Source organism: Molossus molossus, unplaced genomic scaffold, assembly GCF_014108415.1.
Source record: "Molossus molossus isolate mMolMol1 unplaced genomic scaffold, mMolMol1.p scaffold_m16_p_9, whole genome shotgun sequence".
NCBI lineage: Eukaryota > Metazoa > Chordata > Mammalia > Chiroptera > Molossidae > Molossus > Molossus molossus.
The window spans coordinates 92962058-92986026 of NW_023425403.1; the positions used below are offsets into that span (position 1 = coordinate 92962058).

Sequence of the window (23969 nt, forward strand, 5' to 3'; positions counted from 1 at the left end):
GCTCAGTGGTTCAGCTTCAGCCTATGCACCAAGAGGTCGCTGGTTCGATTCCCGGTCAAGGCACATGCCCAGGTTGTAGACCGGATCTCTGGTGGGGGGCATGCAGGAGGCAGCCAGTAGATGTTCTCTCTCATCGATGTTTCTCTCTCTCTCTCTCCCCCTTCCTCTCTCTCTGAAATCAATAAAGAAAAATTATTTTAAAAAAAAAGTTAAGTATATTTATTCCCAAATTTATGTTTGCTGGTTTTCCATATTATGAAAGACAAGGGTTGAAAGGTTGTTTTTAGAAAACCAAGTTCAGTGCTTTGGAATAACTTAGAGGCAAGTTGCTGAAGATGTGTCATTGAGTTAGATGTGTACCTACTCCTGTTAAAGATTTACAGGGGATGCCATAAGAAACTAGAAGGATTGATTCTCTAGTTCTCAGATTGCTTTTTAAGTGTCTTCATGTCCTCACTCTACACATAGTGGAAATCATAAACACATTATTGGTGTGGTTTATAGAAGAAAAACAACTTGGAACTCTACTCAAAAAAACAGCCTTGACTCCACATAAAGAGGTGTGTGTGTGTGTGTGTGTGTGTATGTTGTTTTTTTTTTTGGTTAATCCTCACCCAAAGATATATTCTCCATTGATTTTTAGAGAGAGTGGGAGGGAGAGAGAGGGAGACATTGATGTGAGAGAGACACATCGATTGGTTGCGTCCCCCACACTCCCTAACTAGGCCTGGGATCAAACCTGCAACTCAGGTACATGCCCTTGACCAGGAATTGAACCTGACCATTCTGTGTGTGGACTGATGCTCTATCCAATGATCCACAGCGATCAGGGCTTCTCTTTTTTTAATTTTTAATTTTTTTATTTTAGAGAGAGAGGAAGGGACAACACTTCACATCGATCAGCAGCCTTGGCATGTGCCCTGACTGGAAATCAAACCAATGACCTCTCCGTTGTGTGGGAAGACACTCAACCAACTGAGCCACACCAGCCAGGGCCATAAAGAGAGTTTTTAATGAATATACATTTTATATTTTTAAAAAATTAATAAAATGTTTTAAAATATATATGTATTATTTAAAAATGATGTCTTGTTTAGCTTTTTTGATTAACTGGTGCCAGTCTCATCCAATAAGACAATTGCTGAAGCAGCAGTAATTAACTGGCAAACGTAATGGAAAAATAAATTCAATTTAGAACAACAAATAGATTAAAATACCTTAAGAGTAAACATAATGGAGAAAATGAAAGATATAGATGAAAACAAAAGACCCAAAACTTTAATAAAAGTTATAAAAGAACAGTTGAATATATATGTGTGTGTTGTATAACCTAGTAATTTACTTCTAAGAAAATTTGTCTTCCTCTTCCATTTGTATTCCTATTCATAGTAACTATTTCTCCACACCATCACCTAAATCATTTACCAAACTTTTAAATGTTTCCTAAATTAATAGGGGTCAAAGTGGTATCTTATGTAATTTGCATTTCTTTAGTTATGAGTGAAGTTGAGACCAGAAATAGACCCCAAACGTATTGGAACACAGTAGATGATAATGCTAGCCCTTCAAATCAGTGAGAAAGAAAAATATTCATGATTCAGTAAATGCAAATGGATCATCAAGGTAGCAATTTGGGGGAAAGAGTGGACTTTAAATTACTCCTTATACCAAAATAAATTTCAGCTAGATAAAAAAATTAAATGTATAAAAATGATTTTATTTTTAAAAAAGAATTAATAAGATTTCTAGGGAAAAAAATCAGTACTTATGAATTATAGTAGGGTACTAAAGGTTTTTTAAGTATGACATAAAGTCTATCTATTTAAAAAAAGATACATTTTGACTTAATGGTTTTGTTTTGTTGCAAGAAACATCATAAAGTAGGAAGAAAATGTCAGTCTATCATATTGCACTTTATATAATAATTAAATGACAAATTACAGAAATGTATCAGAATAAAACTAACAAAAATTAACCCATTTTAAACAATGGGAAAAAGATATGAATAAGCCTATCATTTTTTTCCCTTAACTGAAAAGTGGTATTCAGTCGGTTTTAGATACTCAGTATTTTTATTTAAAAATTTTTGGTTTTCAAAATAAAAATATACTTTTGATTAGACTTCTGTTTTTCTTTTTCTTTTTTATGACTTGCAGATGTTTAAGATCTTAGTTCTATGAACATTATTGCAGTCACACTTAAAAGCAGATACACATTTGACAGAAACCATTTATGCAAATGTTTTGCTTTTAATCCAATAAGAATTCAAAGACATAAACTGGCTGTTTAAGAGATCCTGATACTGAAAGATATTTGGAAAAATAAATCAGTAAGTCTAAGCCACTAGTAATCCATTTTGAGAACAAATTTTCCATAGTTACTTCTTTCATTAGTTTACTAGTGTGATCATTTTATTCAACTGATTTCACATTCTTGAAAATTTGAGGGTTTCCTATCAATACCAGAAATTACCAGTGCTGCCTCAGGAAGGTTAGAAACAAAAGACCGGAAAGACTGACTGTAAAAGGCTTCTTTAAAGCCTAGCCTTTTGTTGTTTTTAGTTAAACAAAAGTAAAGTGTTTCAGCCTGACTCAAAAAAGGTTGCTGGATTGTTGCCCTCAGTATATAGGTAGGGAAATAGCATAGGCACATTTACATTCTCTTCCTGCTTATGTTATCTTTTGCTCTGGGTGTGCAAATATTTATTTGTTTATTTAATAGCAAATATTGACTGAGTGCCAGCTGTGTGCCAAGTGCTCTTCTGGGTTCTGGGAATATGCTGTGAATAGCATGAAGCCCCTGAGCTTATGTTTTATTTGGGGATGACAGTCATTCAATAAATAAACAATTATTTAGTTGCTCATATGATAAGTTCTTTGAAGAAAAATACATTTGGTAGGAAAAGGGGAATGTTTTGTTTCTGGAGTTCTAGGAAGGGTTTGTTGATAAGGGGACATTTGAACAGAGACTTGAAAGAAGTAAAGGAAAAAACCATGTGGATAACTCAGGAAATTAGCCTTAAACTGATAAACAATCTAAAAGGCCTTCCTCAGTCTGTATTTCCAGCCTCATCTTTCACAATTTCACTCACCAGGTTCATGTCCCCAAGATTTTTATAGCAATGGAAATATCTAAATAATGATTCAATTTGATAAAATTCTGTGTTTCTACTCACATTTTTGTTTTGCATGATACCAGGATTTTTGTTTGTTTTTGGCTACTTGAACAGTGTTCTTCAAACTAGATACTTCTAGGAGAGTACCTATTTTTCATTAAAAAGGAGACCCAGATCAACAGTCCCATTTCAAGGTATTTCTCCCCTAACTTCTGTCTCCCTGTGCAGTTTTTAGGTTTGTCTTTTACTCCTTGATGCTTTGGCTAGTACCCCATTTACCTCAAGGGACTGTATGTTTTTCTCCTGAGTTCAGTTTCCCAGATAGCAGTGACATCTGACCATCTGTATCAACTGACTTCCTTGTCTTCTGTAATTATCTATCCTACATATGCTTAAATAAGCTTCTAGGATCTTACAGGTACTTATATTATATCTCACTTGTCTTTTCTCCATGATAATATGGTATCCTAATTTTGAATCTACCTTCAGATTCTTGTCACTGTGTCTATCCTTCAAAGAGTCAACATTTAGCTTTGCTCTCATTTTCTGATATGACCATTACCCAGCACTAATGGTACCTGGAAACATGACTTCACTTTTCTCTGATTCAACTCCACTAATTTCTAAGCACATATGACCTCATTCTATGAGGTTTGTGTTCATTTTTTTTTTTTACTAGGAATAAATTGTTTATAATGTAGGAGAGATATTAATGTTCTTAAAGAACAATAATAAGAAATATAAAAAATAAAAAGGAAGAAAGATTACTACTGTAATAAATCAGTTGTGTATAGTTTTCCAGGTTTTTTAAATATGTGTTTTTATTCATATACAATTAACATAACATTATATTAGTTTCAGGCCAACAACATAATGATTTGATATTAATATATATTGAAAAATCATTACCACAGTAAGTTAATACCCATCACCGTACAGAGTTACAACATTTTTTTTTCTTGTAATGAGAACTTTTAAGATTTACTCTTTTAGCAACTTTCAGATATACAATACAATATTATTAACTATAGTTACCATGCTATACGTTACATCCCCAGGACTTATAATTGGAAGTTTGCACCTTTTGGCTCCCTTCACCCATTTTGCCTGCCTGTAGCAACCACCAATCTGTTCTCTCTAACTATTAGCTCAGGGTTTAGGGTTTTGGGGGACCTGTTTTTATTCCACATATAATTGAGATCATATAGTGTTTGCCTTTTCGCTAACTTATTTCTTGTTGCAAATGGCCCAGTCTCCTTTTTTTATGGCTGAATAATATTCTGTGTGTGTGTGTGTGTGTGTGTGTGTGTGTACCACATTTATTTTCTGCTTGTCCATTGGTTGACACTTAGGTTCTAGGTTTAAATTAAGTTTTTGCTATTATACTACATAGTTGAAATTAGATAATATCTTTAAGGTTTAGAAGGAATTTACATTTTATATGCTCTTAGATAACACTTACTAATATATCTTTTAAATTATCTTACCATAAATTTCTTTCATGTTATCAATGGTTCATACCTTTTTTTTTATTGATGACTACTACTTTACAGTATAAATGTACTACACTTTGTTTAACCACAGATATACTGAAGACTAATTGAGTAGTTCGTTTTATTTTTTATATTTTTATTTTTCAATTACAGTTGACGTTCAATATTATATTAGTTTTAGGTGTACAACATAGTGGTTAGACATTTATATAATTTAGTAAATGATTCCCCAATAAGTCTAATATTCATCTGGCTTCATACATCGTTATTACAATATTGTTGACTATATTTCCTATGCTTTACTTTATATCCCTATGACTATTTTTAACTACCAATTTGTACTTCTTAATCCCTTCACATTTTTTTTCACCTAACCCCCTCTCTGGCAACCATGAGTTCTCTGAATCTATAAACCTGTTTCTGTTGTATTTATTTTGCTCTTTAGATTCCACATAAAGGTGAAATCATATGGTATGTCTGACTTATTTCATTGAGCTTATTATTCTCTAGGTCCATCCATGTTGTCACAAATGGTAAGATTTCATTCTTTTTATGGCTGAGTAATATTCTGTTGTGTATATGTATCACTTCTTTATCCAGTTGTATACTGATGGGCACTTAGGTTGCTTCCATATCTTGGCTATTGTAAGTAATAATGCAATTAACATAGGGGTGCATATATCTTTTCTAAATAGTGTTTTGGATTTCTTTGGATATATATACCCAGAAATGGAATTGCTGGGCCCTAAGGTAGTCCAATTTTTAATTTTTTGAGGAACCTCCATATTGTTTTCCACAGTGACTATACCAATCTATAATCACACCAACAGTGCTTGAGGGTTTCCTTTTCTCCATATCCTCACCAGCATTTGTTTGTTGATTTATTGATGATAACTGTTCTGACAGGAGATGATATCTCACTATAGTTTTAATTCACATTTTTCTGATGATTAGTGATATTGAGCATCTTTTCATATATCTATTGGCCATCTGTATGTCCTCTTTGGAGAAGTGTCTGTTCAGGTCCTTTGCTGATTTTTTAATTGGGTCTTTTGTCTTCTTGGCGTTGAGTTGTATAAGTCTTTATATTTTGGGGAAATTAACCCCTTATCAGATGTATCATTGGTAAATATGTTCTTCCATTCAGTGGGTTCCCTTTTTATTTTATTGATGTTTTCTTTTGCTGTGCAAAAGTTTTTTAGTAAATTTAGCCAAGGAGGTAAAAGACCTGTACGTGGAAAATGATAAGATTCTGAAGAAAGAAATTGAGGAAGATACAATTAAGTGGAAGCATTTACCGTGTTCATGGATAGGAAAAATTAACATCATTAAAATGTCCATGCTACCCAAAGCAATCTACAGATTCAATGCAATTACTCTTAAGGCACCAATGGTGGCCCAGCCAGTGTGGCTCAGTGGTTGAGTGTCAACCCATTCACTAAGAGGTCACCAGTTTGATTCCTGATCAGGGAACATGCCCAGGTTATGGGCCTAATCCCCAGTGAGGGCCTTGTAGGAGGTGGCCAATCAGTGTTCTCTCTCATCAATGTTTCCATCTCTCCCTCGCCCTTACTCTCTCTCTAAAATCAATAAAGAAAAAAATAACAGGTAAAAATACCAATGGTGTATTTCACAGATCTAGAACAAATATTCCAAAAATTGATATGGAACCACAAAAGACCCTGAATAGCCTCAGCAATCTTGAGAAAAGAAAAAAAAAAGTTGGATGTATCACACTACCTGATATCAAACTATACTACAAATCCATAGTAATCAAAACAGCATGGTACTGGCACCACAACAGATATTCTGTTCAATGGAACAGAATAGAGAGCACAGGAATAAATCACACCATTATGGTCAATTAATATTTAACAGAGGAGGCAAGAATATACAGTGGGGTAAAGACAGTCTCTTCAATAAATGGTGTTGGGAAAATTGGACAGATACATGCAAGAAAAATAAAACTAGACCACCATACACAAGAATAAACTCAAAATGGATTAAAGACTTAAATGTAAGTCACGAAACCATAAAAATCCTAAGAAGAAAAAAAGTCAGTAAAATTTGAGACATTTCTTGTGGCGGTATTTTTGCTGACATATCTCCTCAGGTAAGAGAAACAAAGGAAATAATAAACAAGTGGGACTACATCAATATTTATCTGTCTTTGGTTCTAAATGATCATCTTGCGTATTTGAATATATTAGATATAGGCCCTTGATTTCATCTCTTTGAATATTTTGTGCCAGTCTCTGTGGGCTTTCAGAGTTTCAGTGAGAAATCACCTGAAAGTTTTATGGCAGCTCCCTTTTAGGTAACTACTTTTAAGATTCTCTCTTTATCTTTGGCCTCTGGCATTTTAATTGTGATTTATCTTGGTGTGGACCTCTTTAGGTTCATCTTGTTTGGGACTCTAAGCTTCATGGACTTGTATGTCTATTTCCTCTGCCAGGTTATGGAAGTATTCTGTCATTTTTCTAAATAAGTTTTCAATTCCTGGCTATCTCTCTTTTCTTTCTGGCACCCCAGTGATGCAAACGTTGTCATGGTTGATGATGTCCCAGAGGTCCCTTCATCTGTCCTCACTTTTTATTTTATTTTATTTCCTCCTCATATCTATTGGATGTCTTTCTTTCTTTCTTTCTTTCTTTCTTTCTTTCTTTCTTTCTTTCTTTCTTTCTTTCTTTCTTTCTTTCTTTCATTTATTGCATTTATCTTCAGATAGAGCAGAGGGAGAGAGGGAGGAAGAGAGAGAGAGAGAAACATCAATGTGAGAAAGACCTGTCGACTGGGTGCCACCCACAGGACCCCAACCGGGCTGGGGACAAATAACTGAGGTACGTGCCTTTAGCAGGAACTGAACCTGGGCCTCTCCGGTCCACAGGCCAGTGCTCCAACTGCTGAGCCAAACTGGCTAGGGCCTATTGGGTGTTTTTCACTACCTTGTATTCCAAATTGTTGATTCAATCTTTTGCTTTATTTAATCTGCTGTTTTATTTTTTCTAGTGTATTCTATTTTTTATTTATTTTTTCTCCAATTTTGATTAATTTATTTTTGTTACTGATGTTTCTCCTTTTTTCCCCTTAGACCTCCTCCTACCCATCCCGCTCCTCCCCACATCCCTAGTATTGTTGTCCATGTCCACTGGTTATGCATACATGCATATAAGTTCTTTGGTTCTTCCCATCCATTCCCCCCACCCCCTTCTCTGAGGTTTGTCAGTCTGAACCATACTCCTTTCTATGTCTCTGGGTCTATTTCATTCATCAACCCACCTTGTTTATTATATTCTACAAATAAGTGAGATCATGTGGTATTTGTCTTTTTCTGAGTGGCTTATTTCACTTAGCATAATACTCTTGAGGTCCCTTCATGTTGTCTAAGAGATCTATCTTTCTTATAGCTGCATAGTATTCCATTGTATATATGTACCACAGCTTTTTTATCCACTCATCTGTTGATGGACACATGGGCTGTTTCCAGATCTTAGCTATTGTAAATAGTGCTGCTACAAACATGGGGGTACATATATTCTTTCTTTTTTTTAATCCTCACCTGAGGATATTTTTCCATTTTTTGTACAGATAGAGCGGGAGGGAGAGAGAGGAAGGGAGAGAGAGAGAGAAACATCGACGTGAAGGGACACATCGAGTGGCTGCCACCCGCACGACCAACCAGGGCCGGGGACAAACTGCAACCGAAGTACGTGCCCTTAGCGGGAACCGAACCCGGGTCTCTCCGGACCTCAGGCCGACGCTTTAACCGCTGAGCCAAACTGGCCAGGGCCATATATTCTTTCTGATTGGTGTTTCAGGCTTCTTAGAGTATATTCCTAGAAGTGGGATCACTGGATCAGATGGCAGTTCAATTTTTAATTTTTTGAGGAAACACCATAGTGTTTTCCATAGTGGCTGCACCAGTCTGCATTCTCACCAGCAATGTACTAGAGTCTCCTTTTCTCCACACCCTCACCAGCACTTGTTTTTTGATGATTTATTGATGGCAACTGTTCTGACAGGTATGAGGTGATACCTCCTTGTTGTTTCAATTTGCATTTTTCTGATGATTAGTGACGAGCATTTCTTCATATGTCTCCTGGCCATTTGTATGTCCTGTTTGGACAGGTATTTGTTTAGCTCCTCTGCCAGTTTTTTTATTGGGTTCTTTGTCTTCCTTTTGTTGAGTTGTATGAGTCTATACATTTTGGAAATTAACCCCTTATCTGATGTATCATTGGAAGTTATGCTCTCCCATACAGTGGGTTCCCTTTCCATTTTGATGATTATTTCTTTTGCTGTGCAGAAGCTTTTTAGTTTGAGGAAGTCCCATGTGTTCATGTTATCCTTTGTTTCTGTTGCCTTAGGTGATGTATCAGTGAAAATTCTGCTGCGTATGATGTCTGAAATTTTGTTACCTACATTTTCTTCTAGGATTTTTATGGATACATGAGTCACATTTAAGTCTTTTATTCTTTTTGAGTTTATTCTTGAGTGTGGTGTAAGTTGATGGTCTAGTTTCATTTTTTTACATGTAGCTGTCCAATTTTCCCAACATCATTTATTAAAGAGGCTGTCTTTATTATATGCTTTTGCCACCTTTGTCAAATATTAATTGAGTATAATGTTTTAGGTCAATTTCTGGGTTCTCTGTTCTATTCCATTGATCTATAGGCCTGTTCTTTTACCAGTACCAGGCTGTTTTGATTACAGTGGCTTTGTAGTATAACCTGATACCAGGTATTGTAATCCCACCTACTTTGTCCTTCTTTTTCAATATTGCTATGGCTATTCGGAGTCTTTTTTGGTTCCATATGAACTTTTGAAGTATTTGTCCTAGTTCTATGAAATATGTCATTGGTATTTTGATGGGGATTGCACTGAATCTATAGATTGCTTTGGGTAGTATGGACATTTTAATGATGTTAATTCTTCCAATCCATGAACAAGGTATGTGATTCCTTTTTTTTCTTATATTTTCTCTACTTCTTTTTTCAACATCCTCTAGTTTTCTGCAAATAGGTCCTTTACTTTTTTGGTTAAGTTTATTCCTAGGTATCTTAATTTTTTTGCCACAATGGTAAATGGGATTGTTTTTTTTTTAGTTTCTCTTTCTGTGAGTTTATTATTGTTGTATAACAATGCCGTCAATTTCTTGATGTTAATTTTGTATCTTGCTACCTTGCCAAATTCATTTATTAAATCTAGTAGATTTTTGATGGAGTCTTTAGGGTATACTATGTATAATATCATGTCATCTGTGAATAATGACAGTTTCACTTCCTTCTTTCCAATTTGGATTTTTTAAATTTTTTCTTCATGTCTGATTACTGTGGCTAAGCCTTCCAGTACTATGTTAAATAAGAGTGGTAAAAGTGGGCATCCCTGTCTTGTTTCAGTTCTTAAGGGAAATGCTTTTAGTTTTTGCCCATTGAGTATGATGTTGGCTGTAGGTTTTTCATATATGGCCTTTATTATGTCTAGGTATGATCCCTCTATTCGCAGATTGCTGAGCATTTTTATTAGAAATGGGTGCTGGATTTTGTTGAATGCTTTTTCAGCGTCTACTGATACAATCATATGGTTTTTATTTTTCATTTTGTTTCTGTAGTGTATCACATTTATTGATTTGCAAATATTGTATTATCCTTGCATCCCTGGGATGAATATCACTTGGTCATGGTGAATAATTTTTTTAATGTATTGCTGTATCCAATTTGCCTGTATTTTGTTCAGGATTTTGGCATCTGTGTTCATCATGGATATTGACCTGTAGTTTTCTTTCTTTGTAGTATCTTTTTCTGGTTTTGGAAATAGAATTATGCTGACCTCATAAAATGAGTTTGGAAGTCTTTCTTCTTGAATTGTTTTGGAATATTTTAAGGAGAAGAGGTCTTATATCTTCTTGGAATGTTCGGTAAAACTCCCTCGTGAAGCCATCCAGGCCTGGGCTTTTGTTTGCTGGGAGAGTCTTGATTACATCTTTAATTTCCTTAGTTGTTATTGGTCTGTTCAAGTTTACTATCTCTTCCCAGTTCCTTTTGGGGAAACTATGTGTTTCTAGAAATTTGTTCATTCTGCTTAGATTGTCCAATTTGTTGTGGTATAATTGTTCATAGTATTCGTTAACAATCCTTTGTATTTCTGTGGTGTCAGTTGTTACTTCTTTTTCATTTCCGATTTTGTGTATTTGGGTTGTGTATTCTGTTTTTTAAATTAAATTGTATTTTATTTTCTCTATCACCATTTATCCCCTCTATGACCTCTTCTACTCCACCCATCCTCCTCCACCCACAATCACCAAACTGTTGTCTATGGTTTATTTTACTTATTTACTTATTCTTTATTTCTGACTGGTTCTATTCTTGGTGTTCTCTGTTTTTTGTTTGTTTGTTTCGTTTTTTTTATGTGTATTGTCTCTGTTGAAGTCCTTACTGAGTTCTTTTATTCTTCTCCTAAGTTCATTGAGCATCTTTATAACCAAGTGTTTTGAACTCTCAATTTAGTGGATTGCTTTTCTCCATTTTGTGTAGTTCTGTTTCTGGAGTTTTGTTCTGTTCTTTCATTTGGGACATGTTTCTTTGTCTCCTCATTTTGTCAGCCTCCCTGTGTTTGTTTTTATGTATTAGGTAGAGCTGCTACCTTTCCCGGTCTTGGCAGGGTGGCCTTATTTAGTTGATATCCTGTGAGGCCCAGTGGCACTGTCTCCCTGGTGACCTGAGCTTGGTGCTCTAGGAGTGTCTCTTGTTTGGGTTATATAGTCCCTCTTCTTGTGTTTGGGTTATATAGTCCCTCTTCTTGTAAGTGGCATATCAGTGGGTGGGTTTGACCATTTGGCTGACTGGCTGTGATGACTGGCCACAACTACAGTGTAGGAGCTGCATACGGTGGAGGTCACCTCATGGAGCAGTATTTGCCTCATTAAGGTGCCTGCTGAGACCATCTTTTTGGGTGTGCCACTTATGGAGCTAATTTGGTGGTGCTCCTGCTGTGGTCGGAAGCCAGCCACTGGGAATGTTGGTTTTGGAGCCTCTTGGGAGGGTCTTAGGTCCAGGCCAAAGTAGCTGCTGCCTGTATCTCCCCAGCAACCAGCTGGTATGAGCTACAAAGTGATCAACAGTTGGTAGTTACCTGTGCTGGATGTGGAGACGTGTGGAAGAGGTCATGCTGCAAAGCAAGGCTGGCTGCAATCAGTACCAGGTGTGGGTCTGCTCAGCAAGAGGCACAGGGCATATTTAGGCCAGCCACCAGTGGCCTGGGGTCTGCAGACCTTTGAGAGTTTCCAGGAAAGTCTCTAGCGCAATCTGAGGCTAACTGTCTGTGATGAACAGCTGCTATAAGAGGTTTGGGCAACTCATGAGTTAGGTGAGTCAGGGTCTCTGGGGGCAGGTTCTCTGTGACTAGGTTAATGTACATTCAGATTTGGCACCCATCTATACCTACAATCTATGTGAGAGTAGGGCTCAACAGAGGAACAATGGCAGCTGCCCCTCCAGCACTTGCCCAGAAGCTGCACAGTTGGGTTTCTTCCCATATGTTCCTGGTACATTTTGACCTACTGTCTCTTTGGAGCTTTGGGTAAGTGTGAGTAGTAGGCCTAGTAAGTAGACACCTGGGTTTCCAGCAGCCCTCCATTTCTCCCAGACAGAGTCCTTTCTGATTTTCACAGCCAGATGTTGTGAGGACTCCTCTTTTTGGCATTGGTGCTATGTATGGGCTGAGAATCCCTGTGTGGGGCTGGAACCCTTTGCTTCTCAGGCGGGACCTCTACAACCAAGATATTCCTCCCAATTTTTTAATAACCACATGTGAGTGTGTTACAAGCCTGTTTTTCATCTCTGCCCCTCTTATCAATCTTGATGTGGCTTCTTCTTTATATCCTCAGTTATAGGAGTTCCATTCATCTGGTCTTCATGTGGTTCTCCAGGATGATTTTTCTGTAATTTAATAAGTTTTATGTGGTCACAGGAGGAGGTGAGCATAGGGTTTACCTACTCTGCCATCTTGACTAGAAGTCCATCTGGCTTGTTTGTTTTTGTAACCACTGAGTTTTGAGAGTTGTTTTTTTTTTTTATATATTCCAGATACTAGTCTTTTGTTGAGTATATGGTTTGCAAATAAATTTTTTTAGCAGATTCTTTTTTTATCATCTTCACCAGGTCTTTCTCATAGGAAAAGTTTTTAATTTCGATAAAGTCCAGTTTATGTGTTTTTTCTTTTATGGACCATGTGTTGGTGTCAAGTCTAACAACTCTAGATCCTGCAGACTTGCCCCTGTGCTTGTGTTTTAAAGTTTTATAGCTTGCCTAGCCAGTGTGGCTCAGTAGCTGAACGTCAACCATGGTCCAAGAAGTCACCTGTTTGATTCCTGGTCAGGGCACATGCCTGGGCTGCAGGCTCGATCCCCAGTGGTGGGTGTGCAGGAGGCAGCCAGTCAGTGTTTCTCTCTCCTTCTCCCTTCCTTTCTCTCTAAAAATCAATAAAAACATTTTTTAAAAGCTTTATAGCTTTACTTTTTATATTTAAGTCCATGATCTGTTTCAGTTTATTTTTGTATAAGGTTTGAGATTTAGGTAAAGGTTCTTTCTTTCTTTCTTGCCTATAGATATTCAGTTGTCTCAGCACCATTTTTTATAAAGATTATACTTTTTCTATTAATTTGTTTTTGAACTTTTTAAAAAGGAACAAAGAATAGGTGGGATTTAAACTAACCATATTAATAATTAATATGTTAAATGTAAATGGTCTAAGCACCCCAATTAAAAGGCAAAGATTGTGAAACTGAGAAAAAAATAAGATCCAACTTTGTGTTATCTACAGGAAACCTATTTTAAACATAAAGACATAAATAAAAGTAAAAGCATGAATCAAAAGATTAGATGCCTAGATGGAAGTGAGAGTAATTCTAAGATTTGTACTGTGAGTGATCAGGTAGTTAATAATACAGTTAACCAAAGAGCATATTGAAAGAGTCATAGCTGACTGGTGATGAGGGTAATATTAATGTATGATCATTTTAATATTTGAAATGTTTACCACATGTATATGTGGAGATCTGGGGTATCTAGTTGGAAATAATGGATATGGAATTTAAAAAAGTAACTGTAGTCAGAAATGTAGATTTAGGAGTAATATATATATAATTAAAGCCATGATAGTGGCCCAACCATATATTTTGGCAAGAGGATCCTGACGAATATCAATATTAAAGCAGTAGAGAATAGGAAGGAAAAACTGTCAGAAAGGTCAAGGCCTGCTCCAAATTTTTATTCTAGTTTCTATTTGCAGGGCAAAGTGGTCTTATAATTATTTGTCTTATGATAATACAAACACATTTCCTGTACTGTAAGTCTAATAATAATTCTTAAAATACCCAGAAAACAATAGCAATTCCTGTCTTCCACTTCCCCTATTGTTAATTTTTCTACTAGCACTGGAGACTTTGTACTTACTTGAATAATCAAATTCTCTTTTAAGAACACCTTGACTTAATAGCCTTTAAGTCTTTTACTCTCTGGAGAAGTTCATGCTTGCTTTAGATATGTATTTAATTATGATAGATGTAGAGTAGACTTATAGCTTCTACTCTTTTTATCCATATTACTCTGTGATTGATACTAATCTTGTTGACAGAGTCTGGTTTCCGTCACCAGATTAAATGGCAAAACAGAGTGAAGTATTGTCCAACTAGTGATTATACTGACAGTTAATTTAAGTAGATATATAAAGACATGAGATAGCTTAGCTGAGTCCAAGAGAAAATTGCTTTCTGAGTTCTGGATGGAAACAGTGCCACAGATATAAATCCATAAATTTTCAAAAATTAAACGTAACTGTTAAATCTTTTCTTTACTGTTAAAAAAAATCAGTTGCTCTATTAGTTATCTATTCTTTTTAAGAATTTACCACCAAACTTAACAACTTAAAACAACTAACATTTATTACCTTGCACAATTTCTGAAGGTCGGGAATCTGGGAGTGCCTTGGCTGTATAGTTTTGGCTCTGGTTCTCTCTGAGAAATCCTAAAGTTTGCAACCAAGGCTCGAGTCAATTTAAGGCTTTCCTGGAATCAGAGAATCTGCTTTCAGGTTCACTCATGTGAATGTTGGCAGCCTCACTTCTTCACTGGCTTTTGGCCAGAGACTTTATTTATTTGCCATTTGAACTTCTCCATAGGCTGCTCACTACATGGAAGCTATTTGCCCCCAAAGCAAGAGATCCTAGTGAGAATGTGCCTAAAATGAAAACTGCAGATTTTTATAAGCCAATTTCAGAAGTGACATGCCATTACTTCTGCTCTATGCCACTGACCACACAGATGAACCCTGGTACAATATAGGAGGGGTCTATACAAGAGTGTGAAGACCCAGTGGCAAGAGTTATTGGGATCATCTTGGAGGCCAGCTGCCACAGTTGATATTTAGTATCAATTAGAAAGCAAATTATATTATCAATTTTCTTCTTTTGCTTTGCATATTTAATTTAACCCATGATAATGGCTATGTCATACAATATTCTAGAAATATTTGTTGAGTATTCATTATATGGGAGGCACTGGGATTTTAAGAATTCTCCAAAGTCCTACCAGGTCCCTATTAGTTACCTGCTTAAAATCCTTCATTGAGTTTATCTCTAATTCTTTCCTTGCTATGCAATCTATGTTTTACTTTATGGTACAAATTATTTCAGTCTTTAGAGTTTATGTACCAGGGGTGGTTCTGAGTACTTTGCACTTGTCATCTTATTTAATTGTCAAAACAATCCTGTGAGGATTACAAGTGAGCTATGTCAATTTTTTCTAGCTTATTTTACTTAAAATAACTTTTTTTTAAGGACTCAATTCAAGTAAAATCTCTTCCAGGAAGTCTTCATTTCGATTAATTGTCCCTCTCTTGATATGTGCAACATATCACTCTGTACTGCAATTTTTAAGTTGTTTATTTTCATTATTAGATTATAAACTATAGCATAGGGATTTTTTAAAAAGGCTCTGGAGTCAAAAGGCGTGGGATCAAATCCTGGATCCACCACTTATTAACTGTAACTTTGGGCAATGTACTCTTAGCCCACTTTTCTTCACTTGTAAAATGACATGAAAAAAAACAGTACTCTCCTCCTAGAGTTTGTTGTGAGAATGAAATACAAAGAACTTGGTGCTATGCTTGACATTCAGTAAGTGTTATAGATAAACTCTTAGAGGGCAAAATTTTTAATTACTGATTTAAATTATTTAATAGTTTACAGGGTTATTGAGGTTATTTTATTTCTTAATCATTGAGTGTTGTTAATTTATGTATCTGTGGGATTTTCCACTTGATGAAAGTTTTCCAATTTAATGACATAAAATTATTCATGACAGTTCCCTATTATTTTTCTAATATTTGTGATGATGGTCCCACTTTTGTTAATACTGTTTATCTGTCTTTTTTTCTTAGTCAATCTGACAGTAAGTTTATTTAATTTTACTAATTATTTCAAAGAACCAATTATTAGCTTTGTTGTTCAAACTATTTTATCTTTTATTTTCAGTTTTATTAAATTCTGCTCATATTTTTATTATTTCTTTCTTTTAACTCTCTTTGGGTTTTTTGTCTTTTTTCCTAATTTTAGATTTTTTGTGTAATGTAAGCATTTAAAGATACACATTTTCCTAGTCCTTTTATGTTTATAGAACCAAAATTGGCAATTTGTACTCTCAACGTAGAAAAAAAGATCTCATTTTGACTTCTAAATTGCTGCTGTCAATTGTGACTAAATTTATAGTGCTCACCATGTCAAAAAATAATTTTGAAATGTACATGGGGAGAATCATATTTACCAATGTTGTTTTAATGTCATCTTATTTTATACAGGATTCACCTTTATTTGATCTTATTAAACAAGCAAAGGACCGAGAAGGACCAGCTGATCACCTTGAATCTGCTTGTACGCTCAACCTTCCTCTCCAGAATAATCACACTGCAGCAGATATGTGAGTAGAATATATTTTATATTATCCATTCAAACTGCAAATGGATTTTTAGCATAATGTAATGTGAAATACTATATAGAATAGCTGTAGGGAATAGAATGTTGACTAAGACATTGTTGCTGCTTTCAAGAAGGAGGAATATAAAATGCGTGACCCAATAAAGGTCATATAATTAAAGTGGTACAAAGTGCTACTGAAATTACTCGGGTGTGGTGTAATGAGGACAGTTTTCATGACAGAGGTGGTAATTTTATAGACCTTAAAGGTGCAATAGGATTTCAGCATGGGAACTAGAGAGGAGGGAGGAGACCGAAAAGTGTTCCAAGGGTCAGAAATGGCATGAATTCCAAAGCATAATAGCCGGGAAAGCAAGAGACATTTTACAGGGAGTTCAGATCAGTATATTTGGAGTGAAGCATAGGATAGGCACAGGGAGTAGTGTGGACATGCGACTAAACCAACTGTATGATAATAATGATATAAGTAGAAGGCAATAGCTAACATTTACTGAGGGTTCACTGTGTGCTGAATGACTGCCTAAATACTTCAGGTTGTGGTGTGTGTATGTGTCTTTTTTTTTTTCATTTAATCTTCATAACAGCCCTATAAGGTAGCATATACTGCTATCAGCTTCAGTTATCTATAAAATAGGAATTAGAGCAATAAGGTAACTTGCTAAAAGTCCACAGAAATCAAACCAAAGCAGTCTGACCCCAAAGCCCATATTCTTCAACATTCTAGCTACACTACTTTTCATAGAAATGTACCTAATGTTATGTTTCTGTTTAATTCTGTGTAGGAATTGACATTACAATGTTCTATAATTAGTGCAGGGAATATTTTTTGAGGATAAGGAGACTCTGCCTTCACATATACATTTTTTTTGCTAGGTAATACATTAATATAAGTGAATCAAGCCTCTTTCTTTAATGTAGTAAAGCAGTTGTCAGGAATTGTTCTAGGCAGTAGGAATACAAAGGTGAATAAGATGGACTAGATCCTTCCCCTCTTAGAGCTTATATTCTGGAAGAAGGACATAAACAGTGAACACAAACTAATACATAAGATGATTTTAGAGTATAATGAGTTCTGTAATGAAAATAATAAGAGTGTGGTGAAAGACACTGAGAGAGTGATAGAATGTTTAGGGAAGCTTTCTCTGATGAAATTTGACCTGAGACCTCAAGGACAAGAGGATGTTGGCTAGGCCAAAATCTGCATGGTATACATTCTAGGCAGAGCAGACAGCAAGTGCAGTAACCCTAGAGCAAGTCGGGCTTAGCTGTTCTGAAGAACAGAAAGAAATCCCAGTGTGGCTGGAGTAAAGTGAACAAGAGGAAATAGTTCAAAACGAGGTTGCACTATAACTGGAGCTAGACTTTGTATATTCCCATAGACCTGAGGAAGGAGTTTGGGTTTTAGAAGGACAGCGGGAAAGCATTAAGGTTTTAAGCAGGTGTACAGCTTGCTATAATTTGTATTTTTACAGGGCCACTTTCTGGCTGTTATTTAAGTTCAGGTGGGGTTGGAGGAGGGAAAGGAAGAAAGTTGGAAGATCAGTTTGGAGATAATTCTAGTAGTCCAAGTGAGAGATATAGGACTTGGTCTAAGATATGTCAGTAGAAACAGAAAGAAATGGAAAGATTGTGTATATATTTTAGAGATGTAATAGGACTTGGTTTTTCATTGGGTTTGAACAACTAGGAAAAGAGAGAAATTAGAAATAACTTCTAGGTTTTGACTTAAGAAAGTGGGTATAATGTAGAACCATTTATTGAGGTGGGAAGAAATCAAGAAATCAAGAGCTCTACTTTTAGATTCAAGTAGTGAACTCCACTAATTGAATATTTACACTTAGGACTCAGAGGATATTTAATTCTAACCAAGTGAATTGAAGGGAAATTCAAGGTTGATAGTAGACTAGACCCTGATACTTATGAAATTATTATGGTGGTGATTCCCTTTTCCTGGTGTGCTAGTTAATATACTGCATGTAGTAGAAATATCCACAGTAAGGTACAAATTCTACTTCCTGCTCAAAATTATTTCTCAGCTACTAAAGTAAAATTAGAAAGTAGACTTGGATTGTCCTGTTTAATAAAGGGCAACACAGAACAGTAGAATGTCAGAAATTGAGAGAGAATATTAACTAATATTTCTGCCTTGATTTATGTCACATACAGAGTGGGGGAAAGTAGGTTTACAGTTGTGAGTATACAAAACACAGATTTATTCTTGTATTATTATTAATTATTGTATTATTTTCCATATGAACAATTATAAGCCTACTCTTGCCTCACCCTGTATTTAGTATATAGGTGTAAATTTGCCTTGATACTTTTATCTAAATTATTCATAGAAATCTGTATTAAGTAATTTAGATGGGTATATGTATGTGTATGTAACTTAAGTCTTATCATATATGTGAACCATGGTTATCAATGGAACATTTTTTAAGAGGAAAGAAATATGGTGATACAGTGTAATAACTTGTTCTTTTAAGCTGGAGTCATTTTATGATCTTAATCCCACTATAATTATTAAAATTGAACATATATGCTATGTAGCTTTATTCATTAAGGTGGTAATTCCCAGGAAAAGCCATTTATTAAAGAGTTAGAAATGATAATGATAAGCTTAGTTTTCCTATTAAGCTATCGTTCCCAGCTTGTATTTAAATAACTTGCACAAAGAATTTGTTATAGCATAACAGATTAAATAGACAAGGTGTGTTTGGATGCATGTGTACAGCTATGTGTGTATGTGTGTGTGTGTGTGTGTGTGAGAGAGAGAGAGAGAGAGAGAGAGAGAGAGAGAGGGACAGACAGACGGAGAGAAGGAGGAAGGGAGAGAAGAAGGGAGATTTTTAGCAAAATTATATGAAGACTTTTCCTTTTAATATATCTAGGTATCTTTCTCCTGTAAGATCACCAAAGAAAAAAGGATCCACTACACGTGTAAATTCTATTGCAAATGCAGAGACACAAGCAAACTCAGCCCTCCAGACTCAGAAGCCATTGAAATCTACCTCCCTTTCACTCTTTTACAAAAAAGGTTAGTAGATTACTTTCAAGAGCACAGGCTCTGAAACCAAGCTGACTAGGTTCAAATCATGGTTCTTCTGCTTTCTTGGTGTGACCTTGGGTGAGTCCCTTCATATCTCTATGCCTCAGTTTCCTCATCTATAAAATAAAAATAATAACAGTCTACCTTATAATTATAATAATTTACCTTTTGAGAAAATTAAATTAATTCAAACAGAAAATGCTTGTAAAAGTGCCTAGCGCATAGTAAGCACTCAGAAAGTGTTAGATGTTGTTGCTGCTGCTGCTGTTGTTACGCTTTCAAATTTATGTTTGGAAATATTTGCTCCTGATATTACTTTTGCTGTTCAGGTATGTATGTTCAGGTGTTCAGCTGTGTATGAGATTATATAGTAGGCTGTGCCCTCGTACAGGCACATTTCTCAGTAACTAGGTTGTATCACACTCTTTGGTCATGTGTATATGGTGGGGAGGTTGGTTTGTCTGTCTAGGCAATGTGTTTATACATGCAAGTGCACACCCACTTGGGGATCTTTGAAGGAAAGTGAAAAGGCCCTATTTCTCTGTGTTAAATATTTTTTCAAGTCAGAAATATTAAAGACAGCCCTTATAGAGCAATGGTTCCCAATCAGCAGAATCCAACTTACCTGGAAAGTTCTAGAAAGGAAAATAAACTCAATCAGAAACTCTAGGATGCAGCAGCCAAAAAAAAAAAAAATTCTCGTTTTCACAAGCGCTCTAGGCAAGTCTGATGTATACTAAAGTTTAGGAACCACTGGGATAAATTGTTAACTAAAAAATTCTGATTACCTCATGCAAGTCTTTTAAAGGTACATTTACTAAGTGAAATAAGCCAAGCAGAAAAAGACAAATACCACATGATCTCACTTATATACGGAATATAATGAATATAACAGTCTGAGGAATACGGTAGACCCAGAAACATGGAAGTAGGGCACAGACTGACATCCCTCAGAAGAGGGGGTGGGGGGGGTGGGAAGAGATAAACCACAGAACTTATATGCGTGTATGCATGACCAATGGACATGGACAACTAAGCTGGGGACCGGGCAGGGGTGGGTTGGGGAGGGGGGTGCCAATGGGGTAAAAAAGGAGAAATATCTGTAACAAAAATAAAAAATTAAAAAATAATAATAATAAAGGTACATTTAAACTGAGAGTATTTGTATTTAAAGTAGATAGAGGAAATTCACTTTTATGGATTCCTTTTCTCCAAACCTGTGTTCCAGTGGTATTTTTTAGTACTCTAAATAAAGTTTCTATCACAGTCATATTACCACTTATTGGTACAAGTCTACTATTTTTCAACAGTGTATGCTCCATTGACATTTTATAGATAAGTACACTTTGTTTTTTTGTTTTTAGGGTTGAAAAAATTAAGACACTGAAAATCCATTATTTTTGGAAATAATGTCCCCTCATGAATACAGAGAATTTCCAATGTCTGTGATAAGTGGTTACCAACAGAACTGAAACAAACCCTATGTGGTTTTTCTCATTTCACAATATCTTATGATCTTTCTTCCTTTACCTTCCACTCTGCCTTAATTTTATGCTGTAATGATTAATTCAGCAAGCATTATTTTGCCTTCTGTGTACCTAGCACTATGCTAAGACTAGGAATCATTTATTCATAAGGATAGAGTGATAGAAGTGAGGTTATTGTTAAAATTCTATTTAACAGCATTATGGTTATAGCCATTTAATGTTTTGGGGAAAAAAAACCTGGTAATTCAAAATGAACAGTAAACATAACTAATTCCCCTCATCTCTTCAAGTGTACCGACTAGCATATCTTCGACTAAATACTCTGTGTGCACGCCTTCTGTCTGAGCACCCAGAACTGGAACACATCATCTGGACCCTTTTCCAGCACACACTGCAAAATGAGTATGAACTCATGAGAGACAGGCATTTGGACCAGGTGAGAAAAGAATGCACTGCATCTTCCCTTCTCCTACTTACTTGTTAACTATGTACTGATTTCTTAAGAAAAGATCAAATTTAAATAAGCTAGATCAGTTTAGTAGACTTAATATATATTTACTTGTTGGCTACCTTTTACATTTTTGCTGCAATTCTTACAAATTAGAGCTTGAGAGTATTTCAGTAACTGTACTTGCTTAATGACATGATCTTATAGGTAAAAATCACTGAAGAAACTTTATCATAGATTTTTCTGTATTGTGATAAGCTAGATTCATTTCAGTGTGGAAAAATAGTAGGAAACTTAAGAAAAGGAGAAACATCTGTAACAAAAATTAATTAATTAGTTTAAAAAAATTATGCCACTAGTGAAACTGTATTTAAGGTCAATAAACAGTATTTAATATACAATAAACATTCTACGTATGTGAATATAAAAATTTTAAAAAAAGAACCAATTGATCTAAAACAGTACCTATTGAATGAATGAATGAACTAACAAACAACTGGGTTAATTTATTTACAGAGAACAGTCTCTGATATTTTCTCTTTTCTTCTCCATAATAAACAGGATAATGAGAATGTTTTTGGGTAACAGCTTTATTGAGATTAAGTCACAAACCATACAAATTATCTATTTAAAGTGTATAATCCAGTGGTTTTTAGTATATTTAGAGTTGTACAACCATCAACAGAGTCAATTTTAAAACATTTTCATCATGCCAAAAAAGAAACCTTATACCCTTTAGCACTCACCCCTACCATTCCCCACCTTTTCCAGCCCCAGGCAACACTAATTTACTTTCTGTCCCTATAGATTTGCCTGTTCTGGATATCTCATATAAATTGAATCATATAATATGTTATCTTTTGTGTCTGGTTTCTTTTTTTTTTTTGGTATGTGCCCCTAGTGGGAACTGAACCCAGGACTCTCTGGTCCACAGGCTGATGCTCCAACCGCTGAGCCAAACCGGCTGAGGCTGGTTTCTTTTGTTGAGAATAATTTTTATAGATATTTACAGATGACCTGGGCATGTGCAGATTTTTTTTTAATTAATTAATTATTCTATTAAGCCTCACCTGAGGATAGTTTTCCATTGATTTTTTAGGTAGAGTGGAAGGGAGGGAGGGAGAGAGAGAGAGAGAAACATCAATTGGTTGCCTCCTGCACAACCCTGACCGGGACCAAAGATCTAACAGGCAACCCAGGTACTTACCCTTGACTGGGAATTGAACCCTCAACCCTTCATTTCATGAGCCGATGCTCTAACCTTTGAGCCAAACCAGTCAGGGCTTATTTTATTTTTTATCGTTGACGATGTTACAGATATCCCCCATTTTTTCCTTTTTTCCCCCCCTCCACCTAACCCCCACCTCACCCCAGGCCTTCATGACAAGTGTTTTTGTTGTTCATCTGTGTTATAGCTTTTATCATTTCTTTTTATTGCCAGATAATATATTCTGTTGTATGGATATACCACATCATGTTTATCTCTTCAATTGATGTACATTTGATTTCTGTTTTTTGACTGTTGTAAGTAATGTTACTACGAACATTCATGTACGAGTTTTTATGTGGACATATGCTTTCATTTCTGTTGGGTATTGATTTACCTAGTAGTGGAATTTCTGGGTTATATGGCAACTCTGTGTTTAACCTTTTGAGCCACACCATTTTACAGTTCTGCCAGCAGTGTATGAGGTTCCAGTTTCTCGACATCCTCACCAACTTATTTGCCTTTTTTGGATATAAGCATTCTAGTTGGGTATGAAGTAATTATCTCTTTGATTTACATTTTCCTCATGGCAAATGATGTTAGTTGAGAATCTTTTCATGTGTACAGCCATTTGTATATCTTTAGTTGAGAAATATCCTTTGCCTATGTTTAAATTGGGTTGCTTATTTATTATTGAATTATAAGTATTCTTTATGTATTCTGGATACAAGTCACTTTTTAGATATATAATTTGCAAAAATTTTCTCCCATTCTCTGAGTTGTATTTTCACTTTCTTGATGGTATCTTCTGAAACACAAAAGTTTTTTATTCTAATCATGTTCAAGTTATCTATTTTTTCTTTTGTTACTGGTGCATTTGGTATCATATCTAAGAAACCGCTGCCAAATCAGAGGTCATGAAGATTTATTCCTGTTTTCCTCTAAGAGTTTTAAACTTTTAGCTCTTACGTTAAGATGTTCCATTGTGAGTTAACTTTTGTATATGGCATGAGGTAGGAGTCCAGCTTCATTCTTTTGTATGTGTGGATACTAGTTGTTCCAGCACCATTACTTGAAAAGTCTTTTCTTTCCCTGCTGACAGTTGTTGAAAATCAATTAACTATAAATGTGTAAATGTTTATTTCTGGTCTCTTCTATGTTATTGCCCTATATGTCTCTTT

The 23969-nt window shown here is 35.4% G+C and overlaps 1 protein-coding gene across 12 annotated transcripts in view; it reads left to right on the forward strand.

Annotated features, from left to right (window-relative positions):
* Positions 1-23969, forward strand: part of RB1 (RB transcriptional corepressor 1) — a 191783-nt gene that overhangs the window by 133373 nt on the left and 34441 nt on the right. For all 12 annotated transcript variants that reach the window (XM_036249863.1, XM_036249859.1, XM_036249860.1 and 9 more), the window contains 3 exons: positions 16462-16580; positions 19489-19634; positions 21424-21569. In XM_036249863.1, coding sequence (XP_036105756.1) covers positions 16462-16580; positions 19489-19634; positions 21424-21569 — 411 coding nt within the window. The remainder of the gene's footprint in view (positions 1-16461; positions 16581-19488; positions 19635-21423; positions 21570-23969) is intronic.